Source organism: Petaurus breviceps, unplaced genomic scaffold (genome assembly GCF_028583685.1).
Source record: "Petaurus breviceps papuanus isolate PSGF00001 unplaced genomic scaffold, PetGlider_PUasm1.0 90823, whole genome shotgun sequence".
NCBI classification, from domain to species: domain Eukaryota; kingdom Metazoa; phylum Chordata; class Mammalia; order Diprotodontia; family Petauridae; genus Petaurus; species Petaurus breviceps.
In genome coordinates this window covers 7,989,767-8,005,553 of record NW_027187352.1, presented here as the reverse complement: position 1 = coordinate 8,005,553, position 15,787 = coordinate 7,989,767, and the positions used below count along the sequence as shown (strand labels likewise).

Below are 15,787 nucleotides of genomic sequence, written 5' to 3'. Positions count from 1 at the left end.
TTGCTACTGTAGTGAAGGTGATCCCCTGCGCTACATTATGGTACCCTGTGTATGCACCGTCTATCCCCCCCCCCCCCCCCCCCCCCCGTGAAATGCACGCCGCGCTCCGAGCTGCATCCAATCAGAGCTGCAGCAGTGAGCGCGTCATCCTGTTCTTCCCCAGTGATTTGCTTATTGAATAAAGGTACATTTTTTTGTTCACATTTACCTGTTTATTAAAATTGCTGTCAATGTTCATTAAAATAAGCCCTCCCCTGAAAATAAGCCTTCTTGTGTTTTTCTGTCCAAAAAAATAATAAGACAGTGTCTTATTATTGGGGAAACACGATAGTAAATGCTTAATCAGAATGATTGTTTAATTGATAGCAGACAAGATGAGTCACTTGAACCCAGATCCTCTGACATCAGAGAGAGCATTCTTTCCCTAAGCCCATCTCACTTGAACATCTCCTCTATTCTCACTGTGATCACCCTTGTGCAGGCCCTGATTAATGCCTACCTGCATGTAATGGTAAGGGAATTTGAAGATCTTCCCTGACCCTCAATGGGCCTCACTTGGAGACCAACATGAGAAGCTTGCTTAGGGGAAGCTTGTTATGCAGGAAGGCCCACACCTTTTGCTACTTTGTAATCAGGCAGTGGGTCTCCAGGGTTGGGATGTTCTCTGACCCTGGAGAAGGCTATATTTACATCTGATGTGAGGTTTTGCTTTGGGGCTCACTTTAGGCAGAGCTGTGTGATTTGGCCAGGTGAGACTCCGGGCAGCCGTTGAGACCCCCGGCTTTGAAAACCCAGATGTTGGTGCTTCTCTCTGGTAAGTAACACTGTATGTATGTGATGGTCAGACATCTGGAAGCCCTGTTTGCTTGTCTGTTTCTCTGTCTGTATTTTCTGCGTGCTTGTAATTTCTGTTTGTATTTTCTGAAGTTCAGGGCGCTGACTTTTTCCCCTGAACTAAGTGAATGATATATGTGTGTGTATACATATATGTGTATGTTTAATTGAAATAAGATCGTTAACCCCTTTTGAGTTGCTTTCCTTAAAAAAAGCAGATCAAAGAACCTGTGCTAGCAGCCATCCTGGGTACGCTAGGTGCTTGCTGTTACACTGGACTATTGCGATAGCCTGCCACCAGGTCTTCCTCCCATCCTCCCTCTGGCCCTTCTCCAATCCATCCTTTGGTCAGAAATTGATGGCCATGTCACTTTGATGCTAAAAAGTGTTCAGTGGTTCCTAATGGCCACAAAGAAAACCTCTGTTTCAGCTATTCCCTAGGCTGGGAATGGATTCTAATCCCTATTCCTGCCATATCCTCCAAGAAGTGTTTCCTAACCCCCCACCCCCCAGGAAGACCCTCGCCTTTAGGAGCACACTTGCTGTCATTTGGGTCTTTCAAGTGTGTTGGGTCTGGACCTGCAATTTCATCAGCATGATGGACTCCTGGTATGCAAGTTCACTCCAGAAACGCAGATCGGCACTCCTCTGTAGTTTACAGTCTAGAGCTGCCTGGGGCACTGATGTGGCCGAGGCTGGCCTTCCTTTGGCACTTACTCCCTACCTGTGTAACCCTGACTTAGGGCACAAGCTCTCTGGACCTTAGCATCCTCTAGAGAGAGGGGTTGGATTAGGTGGCCTCCAAGGTCCCTCCTGCTACAGATCTGGGATTCTGTGTACAAATCCAGTGATCTTACTGGATTGTAAACTACATGAAGGCAGGTATGGTAGTGTGATCATTCATCTGCCCATCATATAGCTTTGTACATAATGGATGGTAAGGAATATTTGTTGAATTAAATTGAATGAGGCCAGTCTCTAGCCATACTTCCCATCCCAGTCACCATCTGGAAGAAGAGCTTTCCCAGGGAGACTGGGAATGGGCACAGTATTAGATCTATAGAATATTGGAATTGAAAAAGGACCTTTGAAAGCATCTAATCTCACCCAACTAGAGAAGGAAAAGGAGACCCAGAGGAGGGAAGTGACTTACCCAGGAGCATATAACCAACAAAGGAGGAGACCATGACTAGCATCCAGGTCTCCTGCCTCCTAAGGCAGTCAGTATGGTCTCTAAGTCGGTCTGATGCCCACATTGAGCATTCTTTTGTGACAAAATAACAATGAGCATTACCCCCTGTACCCAACTTCCTTTCAGCCTTTACTTCTGCTTCCTTGATGCTTCCTTCCTTCTCACCTTGGTCCGGGGATCAATGAGGCTGACTCCATATTTGTTGATAGCAATTAGGAGAATCTCTGGGAAGTTTGGCTCCGTTGTTTGCTGGCAAAGAGAAGACACAAAGCAGTCAGATTCCCAAATTTTCTTGTGAAGGGAGCCAACATCAGGGAAGGCAAGGAAAAGGAAATTGCTGGGAGGCAAGAATATAGTCAATTTACTATCTACAGAAGGTGAGCATAGTCATTCTCTTCCAGATCCGGGGCTTTGCGTCAATCCAAGACACATTTCTTCCTTTTCTCCATTTATCCACAATTAGAAAATCATTCAAGGCCCAGCTTAGTTCATACTGTCTCCAGGAAACCAGCCAAGCCAGGAGCAGCCTAACAACATCTATCATCTTTCTTCCTTCTGAGTTCAGCTACTTAATTGTTTGAACCATACAATCTGATTGCTTCATTACTATTAGTCCAAATACAGGCACACTTCCCCTCCCCCAGCTTAGTTCATACTGCCTCCAGGAAACCAGCCAAGCCATGAGCAGCCTAATATCTATCATCTTTCTTCCCTCTGAGCTCAGCTAGTTAATTGTTTGAACCATACAATCTGATTGCTTCATTACTATTAGTCCAAATACAGGCACACTTCCCTTCCCCCACCCCCATCCCAACATATTCAATGAAATCTCTTTGAAAGGAAATATATATATATATATATGCATTGTGTATATGTGTATACATGTATATATGTGTATATGAGAGAGAGAGAGAAGTATAGAAAGAAAAAAATCTTTCTGTGATTTTACTAATGTGATGTGGGAAAATTGGGACACTAATGCATTGTTGGTGGAGTTGTGAACTAATCAACCATTCTGGAGAGCAATTTGGAACTGTGCCCAAAGGACTATGAAACTGTGCACACCCTTTGATCCAGCAATACCACTACTAGGTCTGTATCCCAAAGAGATCATAAAAAAAGGGGGAAAGACCCACATGTACAAAAATATCTATAGCAGCTCTTTTTTGTGGTGGCAAAGAATTTGAAATTGAGGGGATGCCCATCAATTGGGGAATGACTAAACAAGTTGTGGTATATAAATGTAATGGAATGCTATTGTCTGATAAGAAATGATGAGCAGGAAGATTTCAGAAAAACCTGGAAAGACTTATATAAACTGATACTGAGTGAAGGGAGCAGAGCCAGTAGAACATTGTCTACAGTAACAGTAATATTGTGCAATGATCAACTATGACTTAGATCTCAGCAATATAACAATCCAAGACAATTCCACAAGATTCATGATGGAAAATACTATGCATATCCAGAGAAAGATCTGTAGAGTCTGACTGTAGATAGAAGCATACTATTTTTCCACTTTTTTGTGCTTTTTTCATTTTTGTTCTGATTATTCTTTCACAACATACTAATGTGGAAATATGTTTAATATGACTGGACATGTACAACCTATATCTGGTTGCCTGCTGTCAGGGAGAATGGGGGGAAGGGAAGGAGAAAATTTTGGAACTCAGAATTTCACAAAATGAATGCTGAAAACTATTTTTACAAATAACTGGAAAAAAACCAAAATACTATTTACACATAAAAAAAAAAAGACTTCCTGTGAGACACTGGGCGAGTCACTTAACAACCCTAGGTAACTCTGTACGGCTGTAAGTTAAGTAGGTGATGATCTGCATTAGAAGAGGTTGTTTTCTTGCCTGGAGCTCCCTTTGCCAATGAGACAAAAGATACAGTTTGAAAAAGCCTGAAAAATGGGGTGGCTAAGTGGCGCAGTGAGTAAAGCGCTGGCCCCAGAGTCACGAGGACCCAAGTTTGGTTCTAGCCTTAGACACTTAACACCCACACCCACACACACACACACACAAACTAGCTGTGTAACCTTGGGCAAGTTACTTAACCCCAACTGCCCTCCAAAAAGGCAAAAAAAAAAATGTCTGAAAAAATGTTTTAAAATATACAGGATTAAGAAATCACCAAGAACAAAAGCAGGTGGGTGGCCCATAAAGCTCACTCCTATATATAATAAATACTTTATTCACATGGAGAAGCAGGAGGCTCTGGGCTGCTTCTCCCCAATAAAATTAACTAACTTTAATAGACCAGAACTGAAGAACCTATGTAGTCGCTGTTGCTTTCAACCACATCCTTCTCCTTCTGAGCCCATTTGGGGTTTTCTTGGCAAAGATACTAGAATAGTTTGCCATTTCCTTCTCTAGCTCATTTTACCGATGAGGAAACTGAGACAAATAGGATTAAGTGACTTGCCCAGGGTCACACAGCTAGTAAGTATCTGAGGCCAGATTTGAACTTGGACCTTCTGAATTCTAAGACAGTGCTCTATGCTGCCCCACTAGTAGTCACTTTCAAATCTTCCATCTATGGATAGAGCATTGATTTGTTAGAGCAAAGATTAAAATTACAACCTGATTGGAAGAATAGAAATGAGAGCATATGGCATGCAATTAAAACATGACCTTATTTAAATAAGCTCCAGCCAGTAGCAGTTGACAAAGCTCAGACAGCAGAGACTCATATCATCTCTTGGGTCGTAATTTGTACCAACTCTTTCTAGCTGGGATAGACATGCCTGCATCCCCCATCCTCAAAATACCTTCACTTGACTCTACCATTCCTAAAAGACTACATGTAGTTCAAATCTGGCCTCAGATACATACTGGCTGTGTCACCCTGGGCAAGTCACTTAACTGCCACCTCCCTCAGTTTTCTCATCTGTAAAATGAAGATATAATAGCACCTACCTCCCAGGGTTGTTGTGAGGATGAAATGAGGTAATATTTGTGAAAAGCCTCACATATTTCCTGGCACATAGTAAGCACTACATAAATTCTTATTCCCTTACCCCTTCCGAAATCAAACTCCCATAAAAAGTTACCTGCATACCTGGCCTCTACTTCTCCCCCCCACCAAGTCATTTCTCAACACCTTCCTTTAGACTTCCAACCTCACCACTCAACTGAAATCACTCTCTCTAGAGCAACTACCAAGCTCTTAATTGCTAAATCCAACGATCTTTTTTCAGGTCTCTTCCTTTCTTGACCTCTCTGTAGCATCTGACATGGTTGACCTGCATTCCTCTCCAGCCTCCATTACTCTTTAGACTGGGGTGGGGAAACTGGGGCCTTCTAGGTCCTTGGGTGTGGCCTTCTGACTGGGTCCAAGTTTTACAGAACAAATCCTTTTATTGAGGGGATTTGTTCTGTGAAGTTTGGATTCAGTCAAAGGGCTGTACTTGAGGACCTAGAGGGCCACATGTGGCCTTGAGGCTTCAGGTTTCCTACCATAGCTCCTCACCCTGGAAGACTATTCCATGGCCAGACTTCTCACTCTCTCCCATGGCTCCTTCCTCTGATTGACTGGTTCCCACCAAACCCTTCATTTTAAGGAAAGTACTCAGGCCAGTCATGTCTTCAATCTTTTCGAGGCTCTGCTTCAGACTCTCTGGACTGCCTCTACCACCCCACCCCTGACAGGTACTTTCTCCCTCCCCCCCTCACTTTTCAGCTTCTTTAGAATATAAGCTCCTTGAGGGCAGGGACCTGTATTTCTTTCTGCTTGCATTTTATATCCCCAAAGCGAAGCACAATGCCTGGCACAAAGTAAAGACTTAATAAATCCTTGTTGATTTTATTTTATTTGATCAACTATCTATTCCTCCTGGATACACTATTCCCCTTGGGATTTTATGATGCTCTCCTCTATGCTGGTTCTCTTCTTTCCCCTCTGAACTAAGCACTTTTCAGCTTCTTTTATTGGCTTTTCATCCATGTCCTACCCCATAATGGCCTTCCCAATGCTCTGCCCTGGGCCAGCTTTTCATCTCTCTCTACGTCCTCATCAATTACAAGAGTTCAGCTTTCATCTTTTATGTAGATGACTCCCAGATTTCTATATCCAGGCTCAATTGCCTGCTTCCTCAATGTGTCACAGGAATCTCAAACTCAGCATGTCTAAAATAGAATTCATTTTCTCTCTTAAACTCAAGACTACTTTGAATTTTTCTATTTTTGCTCCACTCATCTAGCATCCAGGTTCCCAACCTCAGAGACATCTTTAACTCTTGTGTCTACTTCAATCCCATCTCCCCATATCTAATTGATTATGAAATCTTATTAATTATCCATGATCTGTCTCAAATCATTTCCCTTCTCTTTGCTCACATGGCCACAACTTTAATTTAACTTTACTTCTCAGTAGGACTATTTCCTTTTAAAAAATAAATTTTAGTGATATCTTTTGTTCTTACATCATCTACACTTCCCACTGTATTTCTTTCCCATGCTTTCCCCTTATGGTAAAGAATAAAGAGGAGGAGAAAAAAAAATTCCTAAAAACTAACCAACATTGCAAAAAATCTTTTGTTATATGCAATATTTCACATCCCTGGCCCACACTTCTGCAAAGAAGGAATCATATCTCTTCTTTGGAACCAAGTTTGGTCATTATAATCTCAAAGCATTCATAATGAATTGTCTTGTTCTTATTTTTCTATTTATATTGTTATAGTTATTAAGTATACTGTTTTCCTGGTTGTCCTTATTTCATTTGCATCTGTTCATACACATCTTCCCATGTTTCTCTGTATTCATCATGTCCTTACAGCACAGAAATATTCCATTACATTCATGTACCAGAGTTTGGTTAGCCAATTACCCCATCACCAGGCCTCTACCTTGTTCCCAGTTCTTTGCTATCACTAAAAGTGCTGCTATAAATATTTTGGTGTATCTGGGGCCTTTCTTTTTGTCATCAACCACCTTGGAATATGTGCTCAACACTGAAATCACTGGGTCAGTGTGTATGGACATTTTTCTCACTTTCTTTGAATGATTCCTATTTTTTTCCAGAATGTTTTATTTCTAAACAATTCAGAGCTTCACCAACAATGTATTAGTGTGCCCAGAGGGGTACTGGAAACTGCTCCAACCCATTCCATGTTAACTGCTCAGTGTGAACATCAGCAAATGCTACAAATCAGGGCTTGTTCATTTATTGTTTTGTTGATTGACTAAACTTAAGGAAAGATGGGGAAAATTATGTTAATGTTAATGATGTGGATTAAACTTAAGAGCATGTCTTTCAGAGAGCTAGATGTTAAACATTTACTAGTATACCCCTGAGTGTGCCTAGCAGTTGAACTATTCTAGAGTCTTCTCACTTGACCCCCAGATTTGGGTTTTTTCTTTATCGAATTTTTCTCTAAATGTATGCCAAAATAATTTTTCTAAAATATGTCTTTCCATGTTACTTCCCTGGCCACGAACCTTCAGTGGCTCCCTACTGCCTCTAGTAAAAAATATAAATTTCTCTGTTTGGTATGGGAAGGTGGCTCTAGGCTACCTTTCCAGACTGATTGCATCTCACTGCCCAAACTCTATATTCCAACCATCAACCTGGAAAATATATTTGCTGTTCCTTCAACTCCACATTCCATCTTTCATAGTCCCTCCTCATCTCTACATCTTAGATACCCTAGTTTCATCCAAGGCTCATCTCATGTCCTACCTCCTATGGTAAATCTTTCTGAATAATAGTAATAATAACAATAATGAAACTGATTATAACAATAGTAACTAGCATTTTTATAGAGCTTTAAGGTTTGCTTAAACTAAGCTCTTTGGAAGTCTTATCTTGTTTGATCTCTCCCCCTAGTTGTTAGGACTCTCTCCCTCCTCAATTTATCACGTACAGTACATATTTATCTGTTTACATGTTGTATTTCTTTGGTAGAATGTAAGCATCTTGCGGCCATGACCTGTTGCATGCTTTTTCTTTACTTTGCTCATAATAGGCATAATAAATATTTCTTGGGTTGGACTGGATTGGATTCACAACTTGGTGCCTCCCAGCAATGCTTGGAGGTGGGAACAGGGAGAGAGTCACAAAACCTGACTCTCCCCCAAATTTTTCTGTTGCCTGAGCCTTCACTGTGCATGGACATCTTCTTATTTCTGATTGATTCCTCATCACATTTCTAACCTAGACTGATCTAAATCTTAGTACTATAGGATTATAACATCATGATTCTAGAACTGACAGGCACCTCAGGGGCCAAGAATTCAGGGAAGCTGAATGACTTGCCTGAGCTCACACATAATGAGCATCTTAGACAGTATTTGAACTCATGTCCTCTGACTTGTGAACCAGGGCTCTGCACTGCACTCTATCACATTGCATTCCTCTCTTCTCTTTAAACCTCACCTCTACTCTTACTCCTTTGGGTCTCATCAGATAATCCTGCTTCCTACTTTACTGAGAAGACTCAAGTCTTTACCCATCCTCCTTCATCACTAAAAACCTCTCTGCTTTTTCTCCTACTCTCCTCCTTTGCTCTGATCTCAGAGGATGAGGTGTCCAGGAGGCATTGTACAGGGTTTCTTAAACTTTCCCCACTCACCACCCCTCCTCCTGTTTTTAGCAACAGTCATTGGCGCTGTGTGGCCTGAGGGCATGCACAGCACAAAATTCACATGCTTTGTGTTCAGAACCAAGGCTGCAGTGAAGTTGTACAATACAATACAGGCAAGCGCTGCCAGAAACACCTCAGATTCCTTACACATTTGATTTTAAATTAATTTTTGGTCGTTGTACATTCAGAAACCTTTTACAGCTGCCAAATTTTTTGTGGTCCCCCATGGGATCTCGACCCATAGTTTAAGGATGCTGAGCTTGGAGTTAAGAAGACCTGAGTTCAGATTTGAAGTCAGATGCTCACTAGCTCTGTGACCTTGGGCAAGTCACTTAGCTGTTATCTGCCTCAGTTTCTTCTATTGTAAAATGGAGATAATAATAGCACTTGTTGTGAGGATCAGCTGAGATAATGTTTGTAAAGAGCTTAGTGCTTTGGCACACAGTAGGTACTTAATAAATATTTATTTCATTCCTTCCTAACCTTAATTTCTCCACTTAAAAAAAAAGTTGTATTGATGACCTGTGATTTTTACATCATACTTATTATCTGATATAACCTCCCAAACCCTCCTTAGTAACAGAAAAAAAATGTAAACAAAACCAACACAGAAACCATGCCTGATAGTGTATGACCCATAGGTTCTCATCTGTCTCTACCACAAGGCGTCCTCTGGGACGGAAACTGCTCATTATGTTTCATTTTATTCCACCTACCCTTGAGTGTTATTTCTGTTTACATTATTGTTGTCATTAGTATTATTCTCTCACCCCTTCTCTTGGGCCCCAGTCCCCATCACCTCCTGCCTCCCTCTAAACAAAACCCACTCCTCCCTCCCCCCAAGCCTTGGGAAGCTCAGTTAAGGGACGAAATTCATACCTTCACTTCAAAGAAAGCTGACCCAAATGTTGGCCACTTAAATATTAGCTTCAGAAAGGCCAGCTTTGCTTCCTCTTTGCTCTTCCCTGCATGCTTGTTGAAATAGGCCACAATGGACTATGGGAGGAATCAAAGATTATATCAGTAGGGAAGGCAGCAATGGTATTAGCATTTATAATGTCACATATCAGAGTGGGAAGGCACTTAAACTCCGATCACCCAAAGGATTAGTTATCCTTCTGCTTTGTGTAATCTACAGATGGGATAAACTTTTTTTTATTTATGACATGATCTAAGTCATTGATAAAAATATTGTCCAGCACAGGGCCCAGGACAGATGCCTGGGACCCTCCAGTAGAGACCTCCCTCTAGGATGACCAAAAAGTGAACATACTTTTTGGATCTAAAAGTCAATTAGTTCTAAATCCACTCAATTGTACTATCATGTAACTCATATTTCTACATGCTAAAAATCACAGAATCTCAGAGATAAAGTCTCATTAGATTTCTTGTTGAAATCCAAGGAGAGTATGTCTATGGCATTCCCTTAATCTTCCAGCACAGTATATATCAACACTTTGGACCTATGGTTTCATGGGTGTTCCTATTTCCTTCATTATTATAGATATTACAATCCTTCCGTGTCTTAATAGACAATCTTCGTGAGTTGCTATACCTCACCCAGTGGCCAAAATTCTGGCCCAGAACCCATTATGGTGTCTTGCACACAGTGGGCTCTTAGTAAATGTATATTGAACAAAACTGAATTGATAAGACCAGTCTAGTGACCTTGTTTAAAAAAAAAATGAGGTTAGTTGAGACTACGTGTTCTTGCTGAACCATCTTGATGAACATTGGCTCTTAGTAATTATAATTTGTCATAACCCATCCTTTTAATAATACATTCTAGAATTTTGCCTGAAATTGGAATCATGCTCACAAGCATGTAGTTTGAAGAATCTGCCTCCTTCTCCTAGTTGAAAATTAGAATGACTTATTTTTTCTTTCCTTCACACCAATAACTTTTAACCCCATTCAACCACCTCTACTCCCAACCTCAGCCAATCAACAAACATGGATTATCTAGTATGTGTGAGATACTATGGGGTGCCAGAAGACAGAGAGAAATCCATTATCCCTGGGAATGGTTCTGCTTACCCTTTTCCAGTCATCTGGTGAGATCTGCCGAATAAGGTCCTGTGGCACCAACTCACGCAGCATCTTGGGAATGCTTGGGAAATAGGATTTGTCATCTTCAAACTTGACCCTGTAGATCAGAGCTCCCAACTGAAGGACTTCTTCCCGGGTAGACTTATGGTAACCACGAAGGTATTTGGGCAATTCCTGTAAGAGATATCAGGATGAGGACAAGGAAAAAAACTAACTCCTTCCTTCAAGAACTTTCAATGACTCCCTAATACCAGGCATTCAAGTCCCTCCATGATATGGTTCAAAGCTAAATTTTTTTTCTTAAAATTGTGATTTATTGATTTTATTTTTATATCAGTCACCTCAACCCTTCCCCTGCCCTGTTTAAACCCTGCCATGTGACTAATAATAAAAATCAATCAAAGAAGTCCAATACAGTAACTACATCTGACAATATTCTACACTAGTAATTCTCCCCTCTCATTTTCCACCTGGCACATATATATAGTCTTATAAAAAAAAGTGAGTTTCCAATAATTTATGTTACTGGCTTTATTAAACAATGGGACACTTTTAAATTTCAATTGCTTCTGTTTCTTGCTTATCCAGTCTGGTCTACTGATTTATTTTTCTATTTTTAACCATTACTAAATAGTTTTGATGACTAATACTTTATTATACCATTTAACCTATACTTTTTCTCATTATTTCTCCTAACATCATAGACTTTTTGTCCTTTCAAATTAATTTAGTCATTATTTTGTCTAGTTCTACATATTAGTCCCTTGGTTTTGATTAGTAATTTAATTTAATTAGTATTCACCAAATTTGTAAATTAATTTTGATATTTTTGTCACTTTTGCTATATTAGCAGAGCCTAACCATGAGCAATGAATCTCTCTCGAATTATTTGTATTTGTTATTTCTGTAAAGAGAATTTTAGAGTTATATTTTTTAAATCTTGTGTTTGTTTTGGTAGATACTCTTTGGATAATACTTCACTTGTCCCTCATTCTCCCTCTAGGAGACTCAGGTTCTTCATATGTAAAATGGGTATAACAATCCCTATCCAATGACAGAGTTCGGCCTCTGGAAGGGAAGGCTCATTGGAAGAGGTGTGTGTGTGGGGGGAAGTTAGGTGGAAGGGGAGAGGTGGGGGGTAGTCTTGAATCAGACCAGTCTTCAGGTCAATCGATCAATAAACATTTATTAAATGCCTACTATATACTAAGCACTGGATCCCTTTCCTAAGAACAAAAACCTCCCTAGAGATGCCATCGCTGAACAGTCCTTGGGTCTCAGAATTTCTCTAGGTTTAGGAAGAAAGAGAAACTGCTCCTATCTTTCCACAGCATTGCTCCAGTGAGAATACCCAACGCTCACCTGATAATAGTGGAAAATAGAGTCTGCCATTGGGTCCTTCCCAGGAATTGTATTGGTCCATAGCTTCTTCATGAAGAACACTTGGTAGGTAAGAGAAGGCACAATCCCTGCAAAGACAGGCCTGCTGTCAGCTTGGGCAAGCCTGGAAATGAAACCTACGGGTTTTGAGGGCCACTGGGCACTGTCAGCCTTGGCTTTTACTGTTGTCCACTATCAACCAATTCATCAATCAATCAATAAGCATTTATTAGGCATCCCCTATGTTCCAGGTAGTGTCGGGGCACTAGAGATACAAATACAAAGAATGAAACAATCTCTACCTTCAAGAGTCTTGTGTTCTAATGGGAGAGACAACAAGTACTCATATAAATATATATAGCATACATATAAAGTGAGTAAACATAAGTGTATAGAAAATAATTAAATGTGAAGTAGATTGGGAGGCAGGGCACTAGCTTTTGGGAGAACAAGGAAAGGTTTGATGCAGAAGATTGTACTTGAGATGCTTCTTAAAGGAAGAGAGAGACTCTGTGAGGCAGAAGTAAGGATGCAGTATATTCTAGGTATAGGGGATGGATAGACTGGAGTGGGGAAAGACTTGGGGCAAAGAGACCAATTGGGAGGTTGTTACAATAATCTGGGAGGAGGTTAGGAAGGCCTGGAATACCTTCTCTTGCCCTCCCCCTCTACCTGGTGAATTCCTCTACATTTAACTTTTAAATCCTACTCAAAAGCCACCTCCTCCAGGAAGCCTTCCCTGACTTCCCCAACTGCTAAGAATCTTCCCCTTTAGAACCTCACATAGCACTTTTTCTTCATCTCTCTAATGCATATATCAGGTAATATTGGAATGTTACACTTATCTGTTTGTGTTTTATCCCCTACTAGACTGCGAGCTACGCGAGGTCAGGGACTGTGTCTTAAGTTAAGCTTTGTATAAACCCTGTATCTCCTCCAGCATCTAGCACATCTAGCAGGCTTAAAATTTAAAGAGAATTGTTGAAGTGGTTCTATTCCTTCTGCCAGAGACCTTAGTGAAGAGACTCCAGGCCAGGACTCTAAGCAGAACAGGCATGTGTTAGGAGATAGAAGTGTTCTAGTAGAAAGCCTAGTAGGCTGAAGACTTGGGCTCTAACCCAGATCTGCCCTGATTTTATATGCGACCACAAGTGACTTCCCTACTCTGGAGCTCAGTCTCATCATCCCTGCAGGGTGGGGGTGGAAATGGATGAATGATAGATCATAAAATCATAAGATTTAGAGCCAATATGACCCCCTCACTTTACAGAGAAGGAATCTGAGGTATAAGGAATTTCTTTATGGTCCGATGAGAAGGTCAGAGTAAAAGTTCACTGCCTGTGTGACTCTGGACAAGTAAGTCACAACCTCTCCATGTTCTAGGCAACTCCCTAAGACTATAAATTGCAAAGAAGAGACCAACCCATATTAGTAGAGGGAGTTTCCTTAACTGGGAGTTGTCTCCTAGGTAATACATATATGATATTATATATATAATTATATATAATGAAGTAATATAATAATTATATGTTATATATTGCATATAGAATATAATTGTCTCCTAGATGATACATGTATAATTATATATTACACATATATTATAATCGTATATAGTTTAATTAATACAATAATTATATGTTCCATATTGAATATAGTTGTCTCCTTGGCAATACACATAAAATATTATACATAATACGGTATATATCAATCGTATTGTATATGTAGCCACACATATATAAGTTACATATACTTATGCATATGTATAGATATGTACATGTGTATGTGTATACGTATATCTACCAGCATGGACAATACCTGGGGCCAGAATTGAGTAAGAAGAAGGCAGCAGTTGCATTGGGAACTGTGCTGCCCTTTCAATGATTCCAAGTTACTCCCTTACACAAAACCCGATTGCTTCACACCAAGACTCTTCCATGGATAACAACAACAACTAGCATTTGTATAGCACTTTAAAGTTTCTGAAGCACTGTACATGTCGTCTCATGAAGAATCCAAATGCCAATGACCCAGAGAGAAATGAAAAGAAACACGGCAGTTCTAAACTTATGTGCAAGAAATGATGTACAGATCTATGATGCAGGAAATGTACATTCAGAAGTGGAGGCAGGCCTGCCATTTAGTGAGAGCAAAAGGAGAACAGTTGCAAGGTTTCGCCTGAGGGCCATACCCTGGGAAGACCTTCCACACATTTTCTGCCTGTGGAGCAGTGATGGGAAGACTGGGATGGAGGAAATGAGAAGGCATGGATGGATGGTGATCTCTAGCCATGGAAGGATACAGCAATGAGATCACAGTGTAGGTATATTGTGGGGAATCATTGAAGGTCTTAGTTCAATTCAAAATGCATTTAATTTTTTTTAAAAGCTGACTAAGTGTAGAATCCTCTAGCAGATACCAAGATTAAGACACGGTCTTAGCCCTCATTGAAGGACAGTAATTTAAAAAATCAGGGAAGGGCCTAGGAGAGATCAGTTTATCTAGTCTCCCCAATCCCAGTTTCAGGAAGGAGATTGTTTAAGGCCTCTGGGATAAGTAGTTGTGGATTACTTTTAGGAAGATCTTATAAGGCATAAAGCCTTCAGATTCCCTAGGTTGACCATTGTAGGTTTTTTATCTCCTGAGAGTTAACTTCTTAGAATATGTGCCCTTCTCTGGACCTCCATTGCCTTCTCTGATGATAAGAAAGCTGTACCAGAAAGCCTTTAAGGTCCTTTCCAGTTCTAAAAAAATTCTCAGATTGTTACCATCTTTCATGGGTCTTGCTTTTTTTATCCAGTCTGTCAAGTGTCGGACGAAGTCAAAGAAGAAATCACCCTCAGGGACACTGATGACCTGGAGAGAAACATCTCTGTTAGGGTCAGGTGACTGATAGGGGACCCTTGTTTTTAACTTCTTGCTGCTACCCAAGTTTAAACCCAAATTTTTTAAAAGACAAGTCTAAACTTTATTTAGAACTATATTTTAAGTTTAAAGTTACTAAACAAATCACAATGAAAAAAATTAAGAAGAAAACAGTGCAGCAAACCTTTGACCTGGGATGTTGTGATTATCTTCTAACTATCTCTTCCCCCTTCCCAGTCCATACTACAGAGGCCACTAGAATAACACTCTAGTTCCCAGCTCTGATCATATCACTCATCAGCTTAAGAGCCCCCCTCCTCCAGGAGCTCCCCAGTGCCTAAAGGAGGAAGTCCAAACTCTCTAGCTTGGGATCCAAGGTTTTCTACAATCTGGAACCAACCACCCTTTCCAGCTTTCTGTCCCATTCACTAATCCCTTTGGTATACCCTATGCTTTCAACAAAATGACCCCCTCACCATCTCCAAAACTATTTTGCCTTTCTCATCCCCATGCCTTTGCTCACACCATCGTCTGGAGTCCCTTCTCTTCCAAGGTCTATTTATTTAATTCCTACCAGTCCTATAAGTCTCAGTTCCTAGATTAATGTTTCCATCATTCCTCCTACTATATAAACCTATATGTATGTAAAGGCATCCATTAAATGGAGAGTAGTTATGTTAGCTTATAAACTATTAAGTACGAAGTAACAATGTTCAGTAGAGAGAGAAACAGAGAAAACCATTCTCAAAAAACTACATACATGTTTGAATATACGTATGTATGCATATCATGTGTACATATATATCCATTGCCCATATAGGTCTGTATGTACATATATGAATATACATATAGATATACACATGTGTGTACATACACAT

The 15,787-nt window shown here is 40.4% G+C and overlaps 1 protein-coding gene across 1 annotated transcript in view; it reads right to left on the bottom strand.

Moving 5' to 3' along the window:
- Positions 1-15,787, bottom strand: part of MYO7A (myosin VIIA) — a 165,133-nt gene that overhangs the window by 3,556 nt on the left and 145,790 nt on the right. The window contains exons 42-46 of the mRNA XM_069070910.1: positions 14,813-14,900; positions 12,030-12,136; positions 10,656-10,841; positions 9,498-9,614; positions 2,192-2,275 (exon numbers count right to left, since the gene is read on the bottom strand). Coding sequence (XP_068927011.1) covers positions 2,192-2,275; positions 9,498-9,614; positions 10,656-10,841; positions 12,030-12,136; positions 14,813-14,900 — 582 coding nt within the window. The remainder of the gene's footprint in view (positions 1-2,191; positions 2,276-9,497; positions 9,615-10,655; positions 10,842-12,029; positions 12,137-14,812; positions 14,901-15,787) is intronic.